The sequence below is a fragment of the Zalophus californianus genome, chromosome 14, assembly GCF_009762305.2.
Source record: "Zalophus californianus isolate mZalCal1 chromosome 14, mZalCal1.pri.v2, whole genome shotgun sequence".
In the NCBI taxonomy this organism is placed as follows: Eukaryota; Metazoa; Chordata; class Mammalia; order Carnivora; family Otariidae; genus Zalophus; species Zalophus californianus.
In genome coordinates, this window is record NC_045608.1 from 40,331,834 (window position 1) to 40,356,813 (window position 24,980).

The 24,980-nt window shown below is 40.3% G+C and overlaps 1 protein-coding gene across 11 annotated transcripts in view; it reads left to right on the forward strand.

Annotated features, from left to right (window-relative positions):
• DLGAP1 (DLG associated protein 1) overlaps positions 1 to 24,980 on the forward strand; it is a 932,188-nt gene that overhangs the window by 647,814 nt on the left and 259,394 nt on the right. The window contains exon 1 of one of the 11 annotated variants that reach the window (XM_027575626.2): positions 7,012 to 7,116. The exons of the other annotated variants lie outside the window; for them this stretch is intronic. Within the exon in view, the coding sequence (XP_027431427.1) occupies positions 7,066 to 7,116 (51 nt within the window). The 5' untranslated portion in view covers positions 7,012 to 7,065. Of the gene's footprint in view, positions 1 to 7,011; positions 7,117 to 24,980 lie in introns of those variants that run through there. 11 annotated transcript variants of the gene reach the window in all.

A 24,980-nucleotide genomic window follows, 5' to 3' on the forward strand; every position in this document is an offset into this window, starting at 1 on the left:
TTGATCTTCAACAATTGCATCCACCCCCAATCCTCCACCTCTGGCAACTGCCAATCTGTTCTCTGTATCTATGAGCTTGCTTATGTTTTTTTGGTTTTTTAGATTCCACATATAAGTGAGATCATACAGTATTTGCCTTCCTCTGTCTATTTCACTTAGCATAATGCCCTCAAAACCCATCTATACTGTCCCAAATCGCAAGATTTTTATGGCCAAATAATATTTCATCGTATATGTACCTCATCTTCTTTATCCATTCATCCATCAGTGGACATTTAAGTTATTTCCCTATCTTGGTAATTGTAGATAATGCTGCAATGAACATGGGGGCGTTGGCCATTGGTTCTTTGCTGACATTTTTCTGTTTGCCTCCCATCTGTATATAGCTTGTCCTCTATTGTTTTTTCCCCTAGAAAGTTTCGTTTGAGCAATATAACCCAAATTCTCACATGTTCAAAGCTATATTTTTACTTGAGTCTTTACACTTGAAGGAGAGCTTGACTACTAGATAGAAAATCCTTGACTCCTGCTCTCTGGGTTTGGTACCTCAGAGATGTTGTTCTGGTATGTGCTGAGGTTAAGTGTTTCTGTGGGCTATCTGATGTCAAACCTCATTTTCTCTCCCTTAACCTGATTTTATCTTTTTGCCAAAGGGTTCTTTCCAATAGTTTTTCTAGGCTATGTCTTTCTGTTGACCCTTCTGGATGCCTTTTCACTGATAAAATGGGTACCTTTTCATTAAATAAATTTGAGCCTTTTTTTTTATTTCACAAAACCCTTATTGAATTATTTTAAGATAATTATTTTATGCTATTGCTTTGCTTTTCTTCTTCAGAATTACAGCTATGCCCATGTTGGATATATTTCCTTTTTCTCTAATCCTTCTCTATCTTTTTCTCTCTGCGCCATTTCTTTGCTCTTTTTCATTTTTATCTTTTATGTCCCTTCCCTTCCTTTCCTTCAATTCTGTCAGTTCCTATTTACATATCCTCCAGCTGTCTACCAGCAATCTTTTGTTGTATTCTCACTTCTTCCCCGAGTTCTTATAATTCTTCTTTGTGGTCTTCTTTTATAGCTGTAAGTGCTTCATTAATTATTCTTTTGAATTTGGGTTATGCTTTATGGCACATATTTTCCCAGTGCATTTTTACAAGATATCCTTATAGTACCTGTATGTGTATTCCTTTTATGTTACTCCTATTTGAGTGAATTTTCCTAGAGAATCAGAAGGTTCCTTTGGAGGGAATGGTGGGCAGTAGCTTCCCAAGAATCAAGGGCTTCCTTTTCTGTTGCTACAGTTATAAACTGTTTCTTTATAATATGATGCATCTATGGAGTCACACATCCTCCGACTCTCAGACCAAACCTAGTTCTTTTTGCCCTCAATTACTTCATGGATGACCTCACAGGCTGCCTGTCACATGGGGACACAAATGATATAGTCATTTTTAGAAAGAATTGTTCTGGCCCTTAACGAGATTTGCCCACTTACTCCCCACCACCTACATTAGTCCCAGACTTTTCCACAGCTCTTTCCTTTCAGACTGAGGTCCTTATTGTGGGGGACTGTACGTTTGACAGAGCTTTCTGAGCTCCACTACATCTAGGTCCCTTTGGTCCCTCTTATTTACCTACCACATTATTATGACTTCCTTCCTCGGCTTTCTGCTGGACTCTGGCTTTGGAGTTTGTGGATTTTCTGCTGGTTTTGCTGAAAATGTGATTTGTGGGCTTGTCTTCATTTTGTTGTATTGTTTTTGTTGTTGCCAGGAGGAGAAGAGAGAAAATTCAGTTTCTGTGAAAACCAATCCTGTTAACATTTAGAAATATTTTCCTTCTGTTTTCTTTCTGCAAAGATGACTTTGCATAAGAAAGCTCAGAGCATGTGTTTACTTATCAACCAAGTTGATTTTCTAAAATAAAAATAAAGGGAGGCGCCTGGGTGGCTCAGTCGGTTAAAGCATCTGCCTTCTGCTCAGGTCATGATTCTGGGGTCCTGGAATTGGGTCCCGTGTCATCTGACTCCCTGCTCCCTGGGGAGTCTGCTTCTCCCTCTCCCTCTGCCCACCCACCCCCCAGCTCGTGTTCTCTCTCTCTCCCTCTCACTCACTCTCTCGTGCTCACTCCCTAATAAATAAATAAAATCTTTAAAAAAATAAAAATAAATAAAAACAAAGCACAGTCAGCTTAGCGTCCTACTTCATAATCCCAGGCTGCTTTTTCTTGTGCTCAGAGACCTTCTATTTAACAGCCTATTCTAGGATGATGCTGCATTATAAATTCAAGCCCATCAAGCTGTTATCTTTTGGTTGATTCAAAAGCCTTGTCCATCTTTGTCTTACTGCATTTCCTTTAACAAGCGTCAAGATTCGCCACTTTGATTCTGGAGTCCTACCAAAAGTTCCTTGAGTACAGAAAAATGTCATTTGCGTAGGCGCAAAAACTTAAGCTTAATGTTTATAGGTGTGTCCTCTTTTTAAAAAGGAAAATGTTTTTCTTGAGAAAATTTATTAATCTATTAATTTATTAATCTAATAAATCTTATGATATTTTAAATTAACATCCTGCAAGCAAATTTTCTAAGCAAAATGTATGTGTTGGACTAATGGTGGATCTACCATGGAGTAGTGACATCACAGCCATGTTGACCAAGGAAAGAGAGAATGGTCGGATTTTATAAACAAGAAGAATAGCCCTGACTCCGAACACCAAATACATGCCTTAAATTATTTTGCTAGTAGCAATTATACCTTCATTACCCTCTCACCACAGTCTGCCAATTTAAGAGCTCTTTCCTATATTCATTAAAAAAAAAATGCTTATTAAATGTCTACTATTGCCAGGCCCTGTGTAGTTGCAAAGAATAAAATGATGATCAGAAACAGACATGATTCCTCCTCTCATGCTCCTTATTATCTGTCAGTGGGGAGATAAATATTACTAAATTCAATTGCACAAATAAATTTGAATTTACTGCATGACAGAGCTACTGTTGACCTGGTGGGAACTCCACCTTGTCTGCAGTCAGTGCTGTCCTTTTCTTCACTGGGAGGAGTTGGCTGAATTCCGCTTGCCACAGGACTAGGGCCGCTATGGATTCTAGGGAATGGGCAACTGGTATTTCTTAACACTCTTAAACATCTTGCACCTAAGATCAGACTGCTGGGTCCCTGAGCCCAGAATGTTTATTCCCTGCCTTTCCTCCATGCAGTGCATTCTCCATATTTGCCTTCGTAGAAGAGTGATCATTGGAGAGGCAGGTCACTCCATAGTTCATTTAACTAAGAGACTCAACCCTAGCAGGTCTCTTCAAAGATGCCAAGAGTGTAGGGGCCCATGCACCTTCTGAGCCTACTGCAAACCTATCCCAAGGGACCACTTTGCTCGATACCTATAAAGGAGATTATGATACTCTAATAACATATTGACTTAAGAAGTTCAGGGAAGCATGTCGTAAGAAGTAATGGTTGAGATTAGGTCTGAAGAAAGAGCTAGAGTAAATTAGACAATGAGCCAAGGGAATCATGCAAAGGCAGGAAAAAACAAAAGGGTCAGAGATAAATCTAGTGTGGCTAGGTCATGAAGATGGTGCAAGATGAGTGTGGGAATATAGGCAGGACTCTATCACTCAGGGCCTCAGGGGTCATGTTTAAAATTTGAATCTTTATATCCATGCTTTTGTGTGTGGGGGTAGACACAGGGAAAACTGGTATAAACTGATACCCACTTTGCCTTCTGAAAACATACCTTTAGATGGAATGAAAAGACAAGTAAAGCAGCAGCAGAAGAAACAAAAGGTAAATAGAGTATTCCAGGTGCAAGACAATGGTGGATGGCCTAGGGCGGTGATGGTGATACTGAGGCAGGTGGGATAGTGTCCAGAGATTCCAGATCTACGGGACTTGGTGATGTAGAGCGAGAGGGAAGTGTCCAGAATGAGACCTATGTTTCTGACTTGCACGAAAGACGGGGCTTCCATTCACTGAAGTGGGGGGAGCTCTGGAAGAGCTGCAGTCAGGAGTGGCCAGGGGAGGAGGGAGAAGAAAGTGAACTTGATTTGGTAGGTGCTGCTGTAGATGAAGTGCTGTGAGGTATCTAAGGGAAGTTGTCAAGTACCAGAAGCTCCTATAGGAAATCTGGAAGGAGAATATAAACTTATGAGCCATGCACATACAAGAGGTTTTCCTGGAATTCAAAGCTCTCTTCACTATGCTGCTTCTTCTTCTTCTACGCTTTCCACCTTGTAGATCATTTTCTTTGATAGAGAAAATGAGAGAGTTTGAGAGCTTAATGTTTTGTCGTCATCTTCCCTCCCCCCACTGCCCCTCCTCGCCTTCCTCCACCTTCATCATCATCTGTTATACCATGATGCCATCTGGACTTATCCTTGCTCTTCTACTTGTTTCAATTCACATCTTTTTAAAAGGCCTCTCTTTTAAACTGTCCTTGGCTTTTTTTTTATTCCTTTTAATGTTTTCTTCTTCCTCCTCCTCCTCCTCCTCCTCCTCTTCTTCTTCTTCTTCTTCTTCTTCTTCTTCTTCTTCTTCTTCTTCTGCAATTTATGAACTTCACTTTATTTGTGCTTTAGCCCTCTTGGTGCAATTCTTACAGACGCCCATCACTTACCTGTATTCGTCCTTGATGGAGAACCCATCTCTCACGTCTGTAACAGGCTCCTTTAATATGAACGCTTTAAAACTGTCCTTGTACAAGTTCTTGATTTCTTTAAAGAGCTTACTTTTATTCTCAAACTAGATCATTTGAGAGTGTATCAACAGAACTAAGATCTGTGATCCTACCTTCTCTCTTGAATCATCCGCCCTTATCAATCAAAAACAAGTCTGCCCCTTATTCTCCTCTTTTCTTCTTTCCTCTTTCTTCTCTTTCTTCTTCTCTTCCTTTATTGTCATCCTCTTTCTCTTTTTCCTTCTGCTCTCACTCTGTCTGATTGGGGTGGGTTTTTTTCTTTATTGAGAATTAGCTTTGACTAAACACCAGCACAAATGGTTCTTTTGGGTAGGTCTACGGCTCATAGGTCCCCAAGGGTTTCCCACGTTTGGTATCATCGTCACACTCTCCCAGTTTCTCCCGAGCTACCTTCTGCAGAATTTATTTCATATACTTAATTCTTATCATTACAAACACTATATGGCAGTGTTTCCATAACAAGTTAATAATTTTATTAATATGTGTATTGAGGTATAATTTACCAACCGTAAGATTCCCTTACATAAAATATACAATTTGATGGTTTCAGTACATTCAGAGAGTTGTGCAAACATTACTACAATCTAACATGAACATTTTCATCACCCCAGTAAGAAACCTTTTCTTCATTAGCATTCTCCTCCCAGTACTGCTACCCCATGCCCAGGGTGACCTCTAATCTACTAGCTGTCTCCATAGATTCTGCCTATTCTTGGCATTTCATATAAATGGTATCAGACAATATGTGATCTCTTGTGACTGGCTTTTTCAACAGCATACTGTTTTCAAGATTCAGCCATGTTATAGCATATATCAATACTTAATTTATTTTTAATGCCAAATAATATTCCATTGTGTGGATAGCTCACATTTGTAAAAGATTTATTTATTTTAGAAAGAGAGAGAGAGAGAGAGCAGGAGCAAGCACAGAGAGGAGGGGCAGAGGGAGAGAGAGAAAGAATCTCAAGCAGACTCCCCTCACTGAGCACAGACCCAGACACGAAGCAGGGCTCAATCCTGAAACCCTGAGATCACGACCTGAGCCAAAACCGAGAGTCAGATGTTTAACCCACTGTGCCACCCAGGCGCTCTGGATATACCGCATTTTCTTATCCGTTCATCAGTTGATGGAAATTAGGGTTGTTTCCACTTCTTAGCTATTGTGAATAATGGTGTACAAGGTTTTCTGTGGACACATGTTTTTATTTCTCCTGGACAGATGAATAAGAGTGGAATTGCCGAATCATATAGTAACTCTGTTTAACATTTTGAAGCAAATCCATCACTTAGTTATTGCTTTTTCTTTATCATTTTTCACTGGAGGCAGCCATGTTCTTATTAATTGAGGAGAGGAGAATTTTGGGGTCTGGTTTTGCAATGTGACAAAGACCGGAAAGGCTTAAAAGACTTTAAGCTAAAATTTCTTGGTCAGTCAATTGACAATCTTGGACGTGTCTCATTGTTATGATCACACATTTTACTTGGTAAAGGTTGGATTTTAATAAACGCTACCTGTTCAAATTCCATGAAGTGAAACACCTGGGAGAGGACACTGTGCAACACTTCCTTCGCCCATCTGGGAAGGAGGCTCACACTTGAATTAAATGAGATTTTTCTGGGATGTTTTCTATGGAAGTCATTTTTTAAAGAAAGAAAAAGTGTTTGCCCAAAGGTTTCCAAAACAAGCTTAATTCATTTAAGGAAAATTAATGAATTATTAAAGAATATGACTTATTTTTTAAGTGAACCTGACGTCCAGAGGACAGATGCCTATTGTTATTTTCCTACTGGAACCCTAAAGTCTCTCTCTTCATTAGCTACTAGAAGGTTGTATCCAATTTATGTGTGTCTGCACACTTATCATCAAAACTGTAAAACGCATCTGTCTTTCTGTCTCTAGTCAGACAACCAGATATTTTTTTTTAGAAAATTGCAGAGATCACTCCCCCACATGTATTTCTCCTTGACAGAATATACATTAGCCACTGTATGTACTGCAAAGTGAATCAATAGCCTAAGAATCTACTGAGATAATGAAAGCGAGCAATGTAATTTTGCTGGGACAGCGAGCATGCAAGACTGTAACTACAGAACTGCTAGGCAAAATTGCATGGGCTTGAAAAATCCACACTATTTACTTAAGTGTTATTCTGCAGTTATAAGATTTGATTTCATTAAGTATCTTCATCTGAATGAAAATGTAAAGTTGCAAGTCTAGAGTTGTGAGCCATGGCCAACGACTCCCCACCTCCCAAGTTCTGTGTTTACTGCCTTACTCACCCACTTTGCATCGGCAAATCATAGAGAGAAGCTAAATGCTCTCAGCTGCACTATACCAAATCAAAGCTGAGATGAATAATGAACTTAATTTTCCATAAAGACATTCTGTTTGGCATTTCAGCTAATAAGGTAAGCTAATGGCAATTCGGGGCTATGGAAAAGAAAATGAATAGTCTCTCTTTGTGTTTGACTTCTGTGCTAATCCATAATTTTTCTTTTAACATGCTGGAGTTAATTTCATGTTTCACAATGTATGTGCATTTGGGATGAACGGTTTTATAAAGAGTACCCCCAATGCACCCCTTTTTTAAAATTAGGCTGCTTGTGGTACTAGAGGGGCTAAGGGAGAAATCAGCTTTTTAGTAAGAGTGGCATCTCTGTTATAATATTTTTATCATCTATAATGCAAAATGAATTTACTTAAATGGCAGAATATTTAGATGCAGCAAAGACCGACAAAATTATTTAAGCACTGCTTATTGAATATATTTGGCATGATATATTGTGAATTGATGTTGAACGTGCTCTAGAGAAAGCAGAATACATACATCATTTTGGTTTCTGAGTCATTTTGTTTCTAGGTACATGTTATTCTAGAGAAGGTAGTAATTTTCAGTTGCTAAAATTATTCCACAGCTTCGGGTTAGGTGGGTTTTATTTTGTAAGATTGTATTTTTAAAATAGCAGCATACTGGTAATGTGAATTTTCGTTATTATTACTTACTTGATTTACCACGGCGGCTTCGGTGATTTCAGTTCATGTAGAAATGTGCTTGTTTGTCCATTAAAGTTCAGGGGACTAAAAACCATCAGACCTCTCTGAGACTTTCATTGCTACCTTGGCTACCACGTAGCAAAAATAAGGAATAAAACAATTACTGGTTGGCTTAGCTTTTTGTGATACAGTTTTTCAGTGTTTAAAACAGGGATTTTTATTTCAGTCAGTTCACAGCACAAACTAGCAAAAACTTAGCAAGATGGGGAAGAAATACTCTTTTCCTTTTTATAAGAATAACAAAAATGAAAAATGCGATTAAGATTTATGTTTCCTGGGCTCACTGCCGTGTCACCTGAAAAATCCAAGACTCTATTTTCTCAAAGTAGGTGACCTCAAAAGAGATTTCAGAAGTTCTATGCAAAACAGCCAAAGTATGTGGGAAATTTTGGAGAAATGAAAAGGAAGTGTTTCTTCTATTCCTACTGTCTAATCTTCCCGTTCTGTTTTTACGTGTGGGAAATGAGCTGTGGGCACCGGATATTTTTGTTTCGTGGAAATCTTTAAACATCACAATCAGACTTTTATAGAAAACGAAGAACTTTCATCCTTCCTCCCTTTAGAATGTTCCCAGTGTCTGTTTTCCCTTGAAGTATAAACGGGATGCTAAGTCTGAGCATGACTCTGGCTACTACTCATGACTTAGTCCCCCTTACTGATCACCCATGTTTCACCTACAAATTTTAGGCATTTCTTTTGAAAAGCCTCTAATTTAGTAAACCTAGGAGGAGGAGGAATGCGGCATTTTAGTCTATCACAGTTCGTTTTTAAGAACACCAAGACAGACATATGTTACTCTTCATCCTTCGAAGTTTTAAGATACATTCAATTTCACGGTTATTCTCTGTTTGCAGAACTCTGTTGGAAGCCCAAATATGGTGGATTGTTTGGGATTTGTAAGGTGTTCATTTTCTTTTCCTCTTTTCCCCCTTTCCCTCTCACACCTCATCACCCCAGGCCATTCTTAACTGCCCCATGCACTGTTTTGCTTCCTTAATTCTGATATGTTCCCCATTCCCCTTCTCCTCAGTATCACTGGCCCAGAACCTATGCATTGCACCGTGTCTATTTTAAAGCTGGAAGAAACAAACTCAGAAAGCAAACATTTGCAACCACCAAGTTGTTGTTTTCTATTCCCTGTCATTCGTAAACTAAGAAAACTTTTATACCAGCACACCTTTTTACCCACAATTGCTATCTAAAACCAACCTGGTGATGAAAATGCGCAAGGCTGTTTGACCAGCAACCTTTTCGGGATTCTTTTTTCTACAGTGGTCAACCCACTCGTGCTTCAAGATGAGATGCAAGGTTGTTAGTCCTTTCAGACATTCTTAGCGAGGCCAACTGCAAGGCATGTGTTATTTACAGACTCCCATGTTAACTCGCTGTGCTTGTTAATTTATTAGGGAGAAAATCTAGTGAAAAGGGCACCACCAACTTCCCTATGCCTGCGGGCGCGTGCACACACGTAGGCACTCCACGAAGACCACGGAGCAGCCATCGACTGGGGACACTCCTAACTGAGCAGCAGCTTTGTCACAGATGGCCCACCATCATAAGAAGTTCTTGGCACTGTGGCAAGGAAGGCTGAGCAGGAGGCAGCCAACAGATTTGTTCCCAAATACACTGGAAACCCATTCTTGGGGACAGTCAGGATTAAGTGGAGGAGGGGCAAAGATGAGAGGGGACTAAAATATCACCGGACTTGGTTATTAATTGTTAACATTACCTCATTTCTGCTCACAGCCTGGGGGACCCCAGGATATCTGCATTATAAAAATAAAGGCATTACTCCAAACCAATCATCTCTAAAATGGGGCTCAGTGTCCTTCCTCCAGGCCTCCTTGCTCTGTGTTTCCTACCCCTGTAAAAAGCACCACTCGTTATTTTCAACCCAGAAACACAGGGGAAGACTTTGATTTTTCTCTCTACCTCACCCTTACATCTCCAAGGTAGACCCAAAAGCTGGTTGGATGAATGAACGGATGGATGGATTAATCCCCAAGTCCTAGAAATTTTATTTCTATTCACTTCTCTCTGTTCTCTCTGCCACTCTCCTAGTTAAGTCCGACAGTTTCTTAACTAGATGGTTACAAAGACCTCCTAAGTGGTCTCCCTGCCTCTAGTTTTCCCTTAATCCAGACATTTGTATATTCCAGCTCAAACGATCTTTCTAAACTACAAAATGAATCACTAAATCTTCCGCTTATAGATCCTTCAATGGTTCCTCCTAACCCTCGGGATAAAGTCCAAACTCCTTATGGTGACTTACAGGGTTGGACAAAATCGGGGAACTTTTTCCTCCACAGCCTCACTGCTTCACATGCCCTCTGTTGACTCTGAACTTCGGCCACACTGATCTACTTTTAACTTTCTCATAGGTGCAGTGTTCTCCTGCCCAGGGCCTTTGCACGAGCTGCTTCCTCTTTTGTCTCTTCTATCCATCCAGCTCAAACTCCTTTCTTCTCTACTTAGCCTCTTTACAACTTTCTCATCTGGTCTGAGACGATGCTTCCTCCAGGAAGCCCTCACTGACTGGCCAAATTTGAGCCCAGTCCCCTCTCCCAATAATTCTCTTAGCACCCATTATTTCCCTATCATGCTTCTGCTCTTTTATATAGGATTGCCTGTTCCACTAGCCTGTCAGTTCTGTGAAGATATCCAGCCTCTTAGTCACAGCTGTGGCCATGAACAAGTGCAAAGTCAATTCCATCTGAATACATGAATAGATACTTGGACTCCTTAACAAGCTTCATTACCTTTTGTTCTGATGAGGTTGCAGAAACCAACTGCAATGATTCTTTGTTACTCATTCCTCCAAAGTACTGTGCTAAAGCAGTTCCCATACATTCTTCAGTCTTGTTCTTATTCCCATTTTATAAATGAGACCCCTGAGGATCCAGTTGCCATAAATGAGCCTGATATTAAGGCGCGGGCCCCTCACTCTGATTCTAGGGGCCAGCTCCTTCTATTCTGCACAGGGTCCACTGCCTGCTTCATGTGAGAAAACATTTTAACCTTAGAAATGAATTATGGATTGTTCATAGGCTTTCCAACCTCCAATAGTCTATAGTCTGCTCTGAATATATTTTTTCCTTATCATTAATCTGAAGGTAACTTTCTTTGTGCCATATTCTTTATTCTCAAGCTTTTTTCTACAGGCCCTATGTCTGCAGCATTTTCTGCCTTTCTTGTTCTCTCTGTAGTGAGAATAACTGGACCTATTATTTCTGTTTCATTTCCATTGTCCTTTTTTGGGGGGGGGCTTTTTTTTTTGAGGGAGAGAGAGAGGGCATAGAGAAGGGGAGAGGGAGACAGAGAATCTTGAGCAGGCTCCATACCCAGCACAGAGCCACATGCAGGGCTCGATCTCACGACCCTGAGATCATGACCTGAGCCGAAATCAAGAGTCAGACACTTAGCTGACAGAGCCACCCAGGTGCCCCATTTTGGGCTGTTACAGGCTATAAAAGTATCCAGAAAGATAAACAAATGTGATGTAATTATATATATCCTAATATGGAGAACTTTATTTCAGTACATTGTTTTTCTTCACAGTAGTCCATTGTCCTTTTCAACACGGATTTTTTTCCTGGTCCTGCTCTATGATTACTCTTTCCATGGTGCTTTTCCCTGAGCTCAGTTATGCCTTAATGCTTGTCAGCCGCAGCCTGATGGCAGACTACTTAGGGGGGCTTCCACTGGTCCTTCATGGGAAAAGCAAATTTCTTCTTGTTCCTGCCCAGCTGCTTAATTAGCAGTACTCTCTATGGAAGAAATATCCAGATGTACAGCTAGAGAAAGAACATACACAGTTTCTGGGAAACAATCCATTTTGTGCGACCATGATCGTCTATGGTGCTTGTGATCCAAACCAACACACAGATGTACACAGTCCCAAAATGTGAGAGGTGATTCAGCATTGTGTGCACAGCAAATGCTTTCAGATTGGACAGACTTGGGTTTGAACCCTCTTTCTACCATGTCTCTATCTATGTGTCCTGGAGCAAGTCAATTACCCTTTCTGGGCCTCAATTTCTTCATTTGTAAAACAGAGATAATAATGGTGCTTCACTCATCAGAGTACGTATTCACCATGATGACAGTGTGGGTGCTTGAGGTATCTGGAAAAAATAGCCCCAATATGGCCACATCTCAATCCCAGGAAGTTGTGAATATTACCTTCTGTGACAAATGTGGCTTTGCAGATGTGATTAGTCAAGGGAGTTGGGAAGTTGGGTTATCTGGGTGAGCCCTAAATGTAATAAGTATCCTTATTAAGAGAGAGGAGAGAGACCTGACCACAGAAGAAGGCCACATGACCACGGAAGCAGAAGAGAGACTTGAAGATGCTAAGCTGCTGGTTTTGAAGACAGAAGAGAGGGCCTAGAGCTGAGTAATGCAAGGAATGCAGCTCTAGAAGGTGGAAAGGCAAGGAAATGGATTCTCCCCTAGAGCTTCCAGAGGGTGCTCAGCCCTGCCAAGAACTTGGTCTCAGCTAAGTGAACCAATTTTGGACTTCTGGCTCCAGAACTGTGAATTGTTTTAAGCCACTAAATTTGTGGTAATTTGAAGCCACAGCCTCAGGAAAGTAACACAATGGTCATATTTTGGGAAATGAAAGATGACTCCAAATGAGCTGATAACATAAGAAAAAAGACATTACAAAGGCTGATATGTGGGGTGGAGAGGCCCTCCGAGTATTCAGTGTGTGGTTGGAGGTACGGCAGTGTGTGTGTCTGAGAGGGGCCAGAAAGAAAAGGGCATAGGGTGAAGCCATGTGCGGGGATTTAGATGTGAGCAGAAGCGAGGTCATGCAGAGAAGGGAGTGCCGGCTGGTGGCTGGGGGTGGGATGTGCTGGTGGAGGGCGGCTGGGCAGATGGTAGAATGCCCTGTTCAGGCAGGAGCAATCAGTTATGAAGGAAGGCTGGTGTGGGGACTCTCCCTGGGCCACCAGGCATGCTGAGGGAAGGAGGAAAGGCGGATTTAGAAAAGAGAACCTGTGTCCCGGAAACAAAACAAAAGAAGCCATTTTCTCTTGTTCTTGGCACCATATTCCCGATCGAAAACCACAATCCCAGGAAAGGAATTCTGAAAAAGATTTGTTATGCTTAAAGCCAAGTCAAGACTATTAGCAGTCAGTGACTGAAGGCCTTCTACCTCATCTACTTCTAGCCATACCCAGGGAGGTGTAGGCCAAAGCGGAGTGCATTTGCACTCTCCACATGTTGTACATAATCTGGTATTTCCTACAGAACACACTGTGCCTTTTCACACAGCCATGCCTCCCTGTGCGCCATCTCTCCTCTCCTGTAAGACCTCCATCTGCCTGGGCCCCACTGGCAACATCTTGCCCATCATTCAAGTCTTGAGTGAAGTCTGACCTCCTTGAACCAGCTTCCATTTTAATTGCACTATCTAGGGTGTATTTGCTAGCAATTTCTGCACTTCATTGTAACCACACTTAAATGATTGCTCCCTCCCCTGTACTGATTCCACCTTTCCCTCAGTAGACAGGGGGCAAATGCCAGTCTGTTGATACCACAGGGCTTGGCATGTAGGAAGCATTCCATAAATGTGAATGGTTGCTAAGAAGGTAGATCTTAAATGTCCTCCCCACAAAAAAGGGGGGGAGGGGATATTTAATTGCTGGGATGAGGTGTTATATAAAGCTAGGTGGTAATCGTGTTGCAATATGGAAGCATATCAAACCAATACGTTGTATACCTTAAACTTACACAATGTCATATATCAATTATATCTCACTAAAAGTGGGAACAGGGAAAAAAGAAGATTTGAGGGGGCTTCAAGAACAAAAAAATAAATGTCAATGAATGGATGGATGAATTGATTCACTAATTTGTACCCTACAGGCAGAATTATCATGGGATAAGGAAAATAATAAAATTTATGAATCCCAGGGTCAGTGTCTAAAGGAAGAAAGACCTTCCACCCAGTTCTCTTGAAAGTAAGAAATTATAAAAGTAAGTAACACCAGAACTGTTCCATGCATGATGTAGGTATTAATTCCTTTATCATCTATTGTATAGTTCAAATCACAACTCAATATTTGATCTAGAATTTAAGAACAGATTTTCTTCACCTTCCAGATTGAATTTGCCATTTCCTTTATGACATGATTTTTTTTTTTAAATCAGGGCAGGCTACAAAAGGAAAATAAAATATCATGTTAAATGCACACTAATTTATTTTCAAGTATAATAAAGCCACAGGTTGATTTTTACCTATTGTCTTTCACATTTGAGGGCAAATTGTCTAAAATTCACAATTGTTTTTTGTTTTTTTTAATTTTATTTATTTGTCAGAGAGAGAGAGCACAAGCAGGGGGAGTGGCATGCAGAAGGAGAAGCAGGCTTCCTGCTGAGCAGTGGGCCGGATGCAGGGCTTGATCCCAGGACCCTGGGATCATGATCTGAGTGGAAGGCAGCCACTTAACCGACTGAGCCACCCAGGCATCACCACAATTGTTTTCTTAAAAAAGGATAACTTTATCATGTGCAATGGATGCTACTATTACTTATGGTTGCTACTATTATCTTTTTATTACAAACATAAATAACAAGAGCAGTAGTAAAACATGTCACAGTCACATTTGGAATAAAATGACCTTATGTGAATTAAATACATCACTAAGAAATTATCAAGTGACTGAACGTGTACAGCATCTACCTACAGCAAGCAAGCAACTCAAAAGGCACAATTAGTGTGCCCAAGTCTCAGGGACAAATTATAAACTACTTTATCCTCATTGTACATCCATCTGAAATATTTAGTAAATTTAGAATGACATAGTTAATACCCGGCTCTAAGAGTTCACTCATTCTCTGAGCAGAGAAAGTGGCGGCTCATTACCAAATAGAGTAACTTTGGTTGGGGGGGGGAGTGAAATCCTCTACTTCTCATCTACGGGAAGCACGTATAATGTGAACACTTCCTATGTGTGGAAGGTACAGTGCCAGGCATTGTAGACAATACAAATATGCGTACCAAGCATGCCCAGTCACTGTGCTTGACAACTGTTGAGCATTTCTAGTTACACTTGTTTATAAGCCACCCAATGGGGTATTTCATAGCAACTGAAAGACCCTGAGCAGCATGACTGAAACTGATGAATGGCTAAAAGAAAAGTTGCCTTGAAAAAAGAGCAACTAGCATGTTAGGATTTCCTTAGGTCAAGTAGCCTAGTTATATTTTTGCTCGCTTTCATTACACCAGAATCAAGTCCTGTGCTTGTGGAAGGAGAATGATTTTGTTGGGCTAAAACACCAGGAAAACTGTTCTTTTACCCATTCACTGAAGATTTCTTACCACAGATGGATGACTATTATTTCCGCCCTCTGCCTCTTTCCCTCCCCAGTTTTAATTCCATGGCTCCATCCTAATCTACATTGTTTTTAAATTGCTAAGAAACAAGAGGTCATCAACAAGTGACATGCTGGGTAAAAAAAAAAAAAAGAAGAATGTCTCTTTTCCAAACTATCATAGAATCTAGAAAGAGAAAAAAGTGGTTAGTACTTGCTGCATTCCTCCCTGCACATGACTTTAATAATCTGGGATATTTTGCTTTCTTAAAATGAAGTGATAGGTGTGGCTGGGTGGCTCAGTTGGTTAAGCGTCTGCCCTCCGCTCAGGTCATGATCCCAGGGTCCTGGGATCGAGTTGCCCATTGGGCTCCCTGCTCAGCAAGGAGCCTGCTTCTCCCTCTCCCGCTCCCTCTGCTTGTGCTCTCCTCTCTCTCTGCCAAATAAATAAATACAATTTTTTTAAAAAGAAATTATAATGTTTTTAAAAGTTTGGTATTTTTGGAAGTTTTATTTACAAAGAGTATATGTTTATATAAAGTATAAGATTAATAATGTCCCTTGCTTGCCAGAATCAATATCTTCATGCCAGAGTCAAAAATCACATACAAATAGAGCTGAAAAGAGTCATAAAAGGGGATATACTTAAATTTCACATATGTCTAAGTGCTTCATTTTTTTTAAGGTTTTATTTATTTATTTGAGAGAGAGAGAGAGAATGAGAGATAGAGAGCACGAGAGGGAAGAGGGTCAGAGGGAGAAGCAGACTCTGCTGAGCAGGGAGCCTGATGCGGGACTCGATCCCGGGACTCCAGGATCATGACCTGAGCCAAAGGCAGCCGCTTAACCAACTGAGCCACCCAGGCGCCCTAAGGGCTTCATTTTTATAGAAAAGAAATAAATACTCGAAGTTATTGAGGAGGGAGAGCTAATTCATTATAGTGGAGGTTTAAACATAAAAGGAAGAAAACAACACATGCTTGGATTCCAAAATCCTGTTACCTCATAACACCCCAAAATGGAAAGAAGATGGAAAACATATCTTGAAAGCCTCGTCCACATGCTTGGCACCCCCTCACAAAACTCCTGTGCCATTTTATTAACACACTTTTTCACATGTAGCTGCTGGATCTAATGAGAGGCTAAATCTTGCTTTGTGGTAGAAATTGATTTAATTTTCCCCCTCATTCTGAGTTCTCCTGTAGCCAGCCCCAGGGCTTCGAGAGCCTGCTTCATTGTTCATCATTAGTATTTATCACTTTTACAGAATGCCACGGGGTACTCAGAACTATACTTGCCTATTCAAAAGAAAACACAAAATCCCCGGCTCTCAGGAGGAGTGGTGGGCGGGGGACCATTAAAAGCATTCGCAGAGTCTAAGAAAAGGAAAATACAATAGTGATGAAACAATATGCCCAGTAGGAGGGCCACTTGGGCTACCTCTGAGAGGTAGATTCCAAGGGGAGAGGAAAGAATGTGCGGTTGAGGACTCTTTGCTTTCTTACTCTGACCCCCTCCACGCTGACTTCAGGTCAGTGCGCTATCTCGGAGCACGAGCAGGGGGCAAGCTGGAAATGGAGCAAGCCAGGTATTCCGAGTCACGTAACAGGAGGGGAGAAAAAATGCAGTGCCTCCTAGGTGGGCCGATACCATTCACCTGCCATCTGTGTGACCGCATTCAGAGTTGGGAGGATGCTTGAGAAGGGAAGAAAGAGAACCTAATCCCATTACCTTTTATGAGTACTCAGAGAAAACATCTATAAAAACAGAGGATAAAAATGTTGCATAGTAATAACGTGCATCCGTGGTCTCACACGGACCTGATTTCCTCTTTCATATTACCCAATAAATGCAATTTCCTCCTGAGGTGTATTTTTTTAAATAAAGAAAATCAGTAGGATTCTACGATAGGTGTATTTTTCTGGGTGGGAAAGTAATGCATTTGGTTTCATTTCCTCCTGGTGTCCTAATCCTTTGCCATCAGCAAAGCTACCAAGATTGGAACACTGATTTTAATATTTCATACTTTAATTGACTATAGTTCTCCCGTATATCTATTCAGTTTGAAATTTTGGATGACAGTATATTTTCAGCTCAAACTATTTTAATTCTTATTCCAGACTCTGTGGAATCATACGACAGCCGGTTTAAGGCTGATATTAACCACTTCCTATTTTTGGCAGGTTGGTATAAACATTACTAAATAGGTCTATAAAGTCAGGTAAAATATACTCAAAATCACATTTACGTGCATTTTCATAACCACAGTGGCTGCCTCAGAGCTGACACCCAATAGATAGCCGCTGAAGGAATGATGGGGGAAAGTACATAATTAGAAGGGTGAACCAAGAGACAAGCCTCCATCTGCAATTATAAGAAACTCCTTCCCTCCATGTTTAGGCTTCCGTTAAATTAATTACAATCGCCGAAAAGTAAAACTCAGATGAGATGCCCTTCTACGCCCAGTGACGGTGATGGGTTCCAAAAGTGCTAGAGTTTATATGTTAGAAAGGAGAATAATTCATGTGAGGTCCTCCTAACATAAAACTTGTCTCTTATATAACATCAACGGTAAATGTGGCATTAGAGTTCTGCTTCTTTCTCCAAAGGATATTTTTTTTAAAAAAACACCCACAAATGTCATCCCATCTATTTTTAAGCAGAGTGCTGCTGGGTAACCAGCTGAGTCGTCTAAACCCAATGGGAAAATTCTACGTTTAAATAAGCTGTTTTATCTCATTGAAAATAAGTGGTGCAGACTGACACAGAACATATGGATTTTTGCATACAGTAACATGTAAATTTTCTTAACTTTGAATATAAAACTCTAGCCCAAGCTGAAAAGAAAGGAAAGCAAAATATATTCTTTAGTAATGGCTCTTTAACGATTCCAATTTCTGCTTCTCCCACCCAACTTTCATCGATTTCCAGTGAAAAACCTGTTCCTTGGGTTTTCTTTGCAGGTGACGAAGTAATATTTGTAGACTGAGATACTGTAAAGACAACACAAATTCTAAAACACAGACCTAGATGAGTTATAAATTTTTGATTTTTTCATAGATTTCATTTTTGTAATGGATTTGGGGTTTGTCCACAGAATTTATTTTTCAATACAAGTTATATTTGTTAATTCTGAAAAAAATACTGACAGTACAGAGTGGTATAGAGTTAAAAGTAAAAGCCCTCTGCTTCCCAGCTCCCCATTTCTACTTTCGAAAGAGAACCACCACCATTATCATGTTAACATTTTCCTTCTGATGTTTTATGCATGTATTCAAACACAATATGTGCACGCATTTCCTTTCTTTCTTTTCAACGAACCGGTTTCATACTGTAAGTTACTGTTCGGCGCTTGGCCCTTTTACACTTTATATTTGGTCTTCTTTTCATGGCAGTACATTCAGATCGCCTCATTCTTTTTAATAACTGTGAAATGCTTCATTATAGGGGAGTGCTCATCCCTTTTGCAAATGTTTAATGCTCATCCACCATGTGCCAGGCACACTTCCAGACACTAAGAATACAGAACTGAATAAAACAAAATCCCTGCTTCATGAAGACCACATTCTACTGTATTTTAACATTTGAGGAACTGGCATATTAACAATACATAGTGAGCAGCATTATTCATTCTCACGGTTTTAACTGTTACTAAGAAATCACCCAGTAAATAAATCTTTATACTCATTTGTCAGGTGAATAAATTGCAGATATTATTTTTATTCACTCAGCCTTTCAGTCAATTCTTTCTTCCTATCATCAACTTCTCTAGGACTGGATTGTGAATGTTTTAGTCTTAATTAAATTAATGCAATAATAGAATTTTTACACTTAGGTACTTGACCTTTGTAAATCTACCTCCTTAAGTACCTTAATAAAGATACTAACATTCATCTGAATTGAATCCTCTGAACCAGCCTATGATAATTCTCCAAAGGGGAATTAAGCCAGATGAACCACTTTCCCTCCACTTTTATTGATCACATGTGCTGAAAACTTCTAATTTAAATATTTCATGATAACCAAATGCTTCCCAGACACAATTTTTATGTCTCCTTTTAGCTTCTGTGTGGCATAAGAACAAATGAAAGATGTTTTGTAAATCAAAACAAAACGAGTAAATATATTTCTCCATTCATAGAAAATTCAAGAAAATTATGCCTTCTACAAAATTGGGCAAAAAAAAAAAAATCAATTGTTACTTAGGTGATTCTTAGTCAAAAACCCATCCCTCAGAAACCCCAGAGAGGAAAACTCATGGTTTCTACTGTCTTTATGCCGCATATATTTCTTGCAACTGAAATCAGGTCAAAATTTACATCTAGGAGCACCTTGAACGAAACTAGAGAAGGAATCCACGTTGCCAGATGGGGGCTGTACCAGGGAGAAAGTAGTCTCACCCCCTCTACCTCAGTGGTTGGAGGGGAGGGTCTCCCATTCCTGCCTCCTACTCCCATCCCCAGAAAGTATTCCCTATGTTTCAGACTTCCAGTGATATCAGGAACATTTAACTGGTTTGGGTAGAAACGAGGAAGCTATCTAATTTTTTTTTTTTTTTCTGATTTAAGAACTATGTCCTCGGTAGGAAAAAAGTTCCCTGTGGACATTCTGACACAAAACCATTTTGTTTTGTTTCATCCAAATCTGTCTCAGGGAAAACAAAAATAATTTCGTTTTGTCAAATGGGATATCATAACTGGAGCTTAATTTAATGTTTTGCTATTAATTCAAAATTTTTTACTCTGTACAAACAACTGCCAACTTGAGTGGGAGGTTAAGGGCCCACTCGACCAGCTACAGTGAGGGGTGTGTGAATTTCAGAAAGCTGCATGGTTACTAGGGGAGGCATGAATATCTGAAGAATCTGAATCAGGTCAGTTTGACTTATTACCAGAAAGGTAAAGAAAGAAAAAAGGCCAAAAAAAAAAGAAAGAAAGAAAGAAAGAAAGAAAGAAAGAGAGAGAGAGAGAGAGAGAGAGAGAGAGAGAGAGAGAGAAAGAAAGAAAGAAAGAAAGAAAGAAAGAAAGAAAGAAAGAAAGAAAGAAAGAAAGAAAAAAAGGCCCCCCAAAAAAGCACTTCTCAAAAGAAACATATCTGCATTGTTACTGTCTGTAGGTAATTCGCAACTTCTGTAATAGGATAAACATCACCCTCGAATATGAAATCTGCCTGTGTGTTCATGGATGTGCGAGAGATGAAACACAGAAGACTGAATTGCAGTCAGTATTGGCAATAGAAGGGATAATGGCTGTGCATGCCATCCACAGAGATTCTTTTATAACCAAGATAATCATTTACCATCTTGAGTAAGACACTTTTACCTCGTTACAGTTTTTACTATAAAAGGTTGGCATGATCTAGGTTCATGATAGAAAATGCAAGCCATGTGACACATACCTAACCTTATAGATTAATGCCACTTTCATTTCTCTGTTTACTGTTTTTCATTTGCACAGATTTCTGGAGTGAAACAAATAATGACATAGACTTGACACAAAGTCTAAGCTCCCAGAGCCTGCATCTTGTTATGGTTCTTCCCTTCTACACATGGAGACCACCCTCCATTTGTCCTCTCCATACCCAGATAAAACCATTTTACAAACTATGATAAGCACTCATTTAGATTAGCCATTTTTTTTCATCTTGTTGAGTCCAGTGGATAGATAAGTAATTGCAATTATAATGGAGCCGAAACACAGGTCCAAGAGAGAAGAGACCTGAATTCTAGCCCAATTCCGCCACTTAATTAGCCATATAAACTGTAATTTAGATTCTGGGTGTCAGTTTCTTCATGTGTAAATGATGATATGTATCAAAACATGATGTGAATAGATCTTCAGCTGAAGAAAAGTTATAGAATTTGATAAACTAGTGACATACTCAGCTTTCTTAATTGGCAGACATCCCGTGATCTTTACAATGCTGATATGGATGGCAACTCTCCAAGAGAACAATGCCGTATAGAGCATCTCCCAAACCTCTTCCATCTTGGAACCCTCTTCCATGAAGCATTTCTATGGATGAGTGATCCATGAAGTATGTTGTAGAATACACTGGGTGAGATGACAATTTTAGGATTCTGCTTGACTCGTCCTGCCACAATCTGGTGATGGGGCTGTGTGGGCTTAGTGGAGTTCCATCAACCCTGCTGTGGAATGTGGTTGTGGTTCCCTGGAGACCTTCACAGAAACATCCAACTTCAGCTCCCTGGAGGCCACTACAGCCTCTCCTGTGGATGCCAATTATACGTCCACTCCCTACCAAACCCACCACAGATACTACACCCATCCCCATCAGCGTCTTCATGGACAGGGCCCCTCCCGACCTGTTCTGCTGTGGTCCCTCCTGCTTGCCCACATTGGATGCCACGTTTCTTCCCTGCATTGGTGGAGAAAAATCCAGGACTAAAGATTCCCACAATTACTTCTCAACCATTTAGTAAGTCAGGTATATCTCAGGTGATAGAATAAAAGATTTCATGAGCACTTTTATTTTGTCTTATTTTCTTATTTCTTATTTGATACTCTGCTTGGAACTGGGTATATAGACATGAATAAGACATAGTTTCTGCCAGACAAATGATATCACCCCCCTCTCAAGTTGCTTACAGATTGGTGGGTAAGAAAGATTTGTAAACAAGTGGTCTTAAAATATTGTGATAGTGTCACATTAGTAGTATGTGCAGGTTGTTACAGTAGATCTTAATCTTTTTAGGTTAGTTCTATATTTGTTTTATTAAGGCAGGTCCTGTGTGGACCTTCTGAACAGCTGATTAGGGACTTGGTGTTTACACTTAGGTTTTTGGCCCAAATTAACTCCCTAGAAGAATAAATGGAGCATATACAGCCCACAACTGAAGAGAATCTATATAACAGTAAGCACTGAGGAGGCCTCCGGAGTCCCATGCCCACTACCCTGGAGGCTGCCACTTGGTACTTCTGTGTGGCCACCTGGCTAGAGTACCCAATTATTTAATCAAGCATGAATCCCGGCGTCACTATGAAGTAAGTTTCTAGATATGGCTAATATCGACAATCAGTTGCCTCTAAGGAAAAATTACCCCCTGATAATGTGGGTGGGCCTCATCCAATCAGGTGAAAGGCCTGAGTACAAAGCTGAGGCTTCCTAGAGCAGAAGAAATTCTGCCTCAAGACTCAGCTCCAACCTAAGTTTGCAGACCACCAGCCGTCCCTACAGATTTCACACTTGCTGCCCCCACAACCATGTGAGCAAGTTCTGTAAAACAAACCTCTTTTTTTTCTGCCCTCCTCTGAGAACATCTTTTGACCCACTTTCCCTTACACACCAGCCTCTGAAGATTTTCCCGAGTGCACTGATCTTCCCCATCCCAAGCCCCTTCCCACCCCCAGGCTGAAAGAGCCTTGAAACTATTGCATATTCCTCTATCACAGTTCAGCTCCGTTATGAATTAAATAGGCAGTAGGGGTTGGCCCCATGAGGGAATTTAACCATCATGGATGACATGATTTCTACATGAAAATACCTTTTGAATTCCAAAAAAAAACGAGCTTTTATCTAATAGGAATTTTATATGCATTTTTTACATCACTTATGTCCTTGTAGTTAGTTCCTGATACATGTGTTACAATCCTCATTTTGTTTGAGAACACTGAGGTTAAAAGATGTGAAGGTCATTGGACCAAAATCACACATCTGGGAAGTAGCAGAGTCAAATTTGAATCTGTGTTTACCTGATTCCAAACTCTATACTATATTCCTTGCACCATGCTCCTTCCCTGTAAGTGAAAAACTACCTGGGTAAGAATTACCTTGTAGGATAATATTCCATTTTTTTCTGTGACACTTTTGTAGGAGTATTGTATGCAGAAGGATTGAAACATTACCTAAGTGACAGATGTTTCATATGGACATCAAATACCATATCAATTATAATAAAAAGACAGGATTGTTCTAAGGTGAATGAAAACTTTTAAAAATCATTTTAGCTTTTAAAAATGTTTTGAACCCCACTGCTCCTGGCCCTCAGAGGCTGATATATCAAAAACATGCAAAGGCATTTCAACCCTCAGGCTGCCTTGACCTGGCCTTGCAGAGTTGGTCCTAACCCAACTGATGGATTCCCTCCATCTGCTTAGGCATGCCCGCCCTGGGCCAGTGCATTCTCCGACTCTTGGCTACACAGGGGCCCATTCAGAAAGGACACTCCTGTTGTCCTCATTCTGAAGTTGGAGAGCTGTTAAGAATATTCTTCTACAGATAGGAGGGGAAGAATGAAGGGAAGTAAGTCGGAGGGGGAGATGAACCATGAGAGACGATGGACTCTGAAAAACAAACTGAGGGTTCTAGAGGGGAGGGGGGTGGGGGGAATGGGTTAGCCTGGTGATGGGTATTAAAGAGGGCACATTCTGCATGGAGCACTGGGTGTTATGCACAAACAATGAATCATGGAACACTACATCAAAAACTAATGATGTAATGTATGGTGATTAACATAACAAAAAATTTTTTTAAAAAAGAATATTCTTCTACAAAATTCCAACTGCTGAAAGTAAAGGTAACTAAGAGAGAGCTCAATTCTAGAAGTATTACTTTAGGGTCTCAAAGCTATTCGTTCAACAAGCACATATTAAACATTTACTGTACAGGAGGTACTTTGGGAAAAACAAAGATGAATCACATTGTCCTATGATTAATAATGAATGGCGGTGCTCTGTGCTAGATGCTCTAAAAACAGTGCTTTTCAAGCCATTTATAGCAACCAATTAGTGGTTCACAAAATCAATTCAGTGGGTCACAAACAACATCATTTTTAATTAAGTAGAATACAATAGAAGAGAACAGAAAAGAAGATAGAGTACATAGCCACAGAGAGGTTAAGTCTTTCTTTCTTTCTTTCAGTTGTATATGTGCATATACTGGTTTCCAAAGGAAGATGTATCCCTTACTGTGAAACGTAGTCAAAACGTATTTAAAAGCTACTGCTCTAGAGAGAGCAAAAGAAGAAAACAAAAGCTCTGCTCTCAAGAAGCTTGCATCTTGCTGGGAAGATAAAGCTAATTAATGAATAGTAGAATCCTTTGTATAAAGCAGCTAATGACTAAAGGGTACAATGAATGTTGCTGATTTAGTGTCCCCGTGAGATTATGACCAGGGAAAAATCACTGTGACAGTTCATTAACTCCTTCCTCCTTGAAAAATTCCTTACTTGGCTTTCAGGACAACACACCTCACTGATCTTTCTCAGAATCCCTCGCTTATTCCTCCTTAGCTCCCCATCTCCTGTGGTTGGGTCAATGCCAAATGGGCACAGCTCTTGGGCCAATTTTCTCTCCTACCGATACCCATTTCTTAAGTCACCTCCGTCATTATCTGAGGTTTAAATACCATGTGAGGGCCCACATTTGTGTTTGCAGCCCCGACAGCCTGAACTCCCAGCCTTGCATAGCCAAGGCCCTATTAACCTCTCTACTTAGATGTCTCGTGGGCATCTCAAAGTTAGTATATCCCAAATTGAACTCCTCATCTTGGTCACCCCAGTCCACACCTCCCTTAGGGTTTCTCATCTCAGCTAATGGGAATTCAATCCCTCCAGCTGATCAGGCCAAAATCATGGTTTTGTTCTTGACTTCCCTCTATTCTCAATTCCCATGCCCAAGTCATTGTTGAGAAGCCCACTGGCTCTATCTTCTCCTCACCTCCTCCACTACCACCATTCCTCACCTTCAACCCCAGTCTGGATTAATGCGTGAGCCTCCAAACGCTTCCCCAGATTCTACCTTATCCCCTCTAGCAACCTCAACTCAGCAAGCCAAATGATCTTTTAAACCACAACTGGTCATATCTCTCATCAGAGCCTCTGAGCTAGTCCTATGTTACCAAGGAAAAGCCACAATCCTTCCAATGGCCTGTGAGG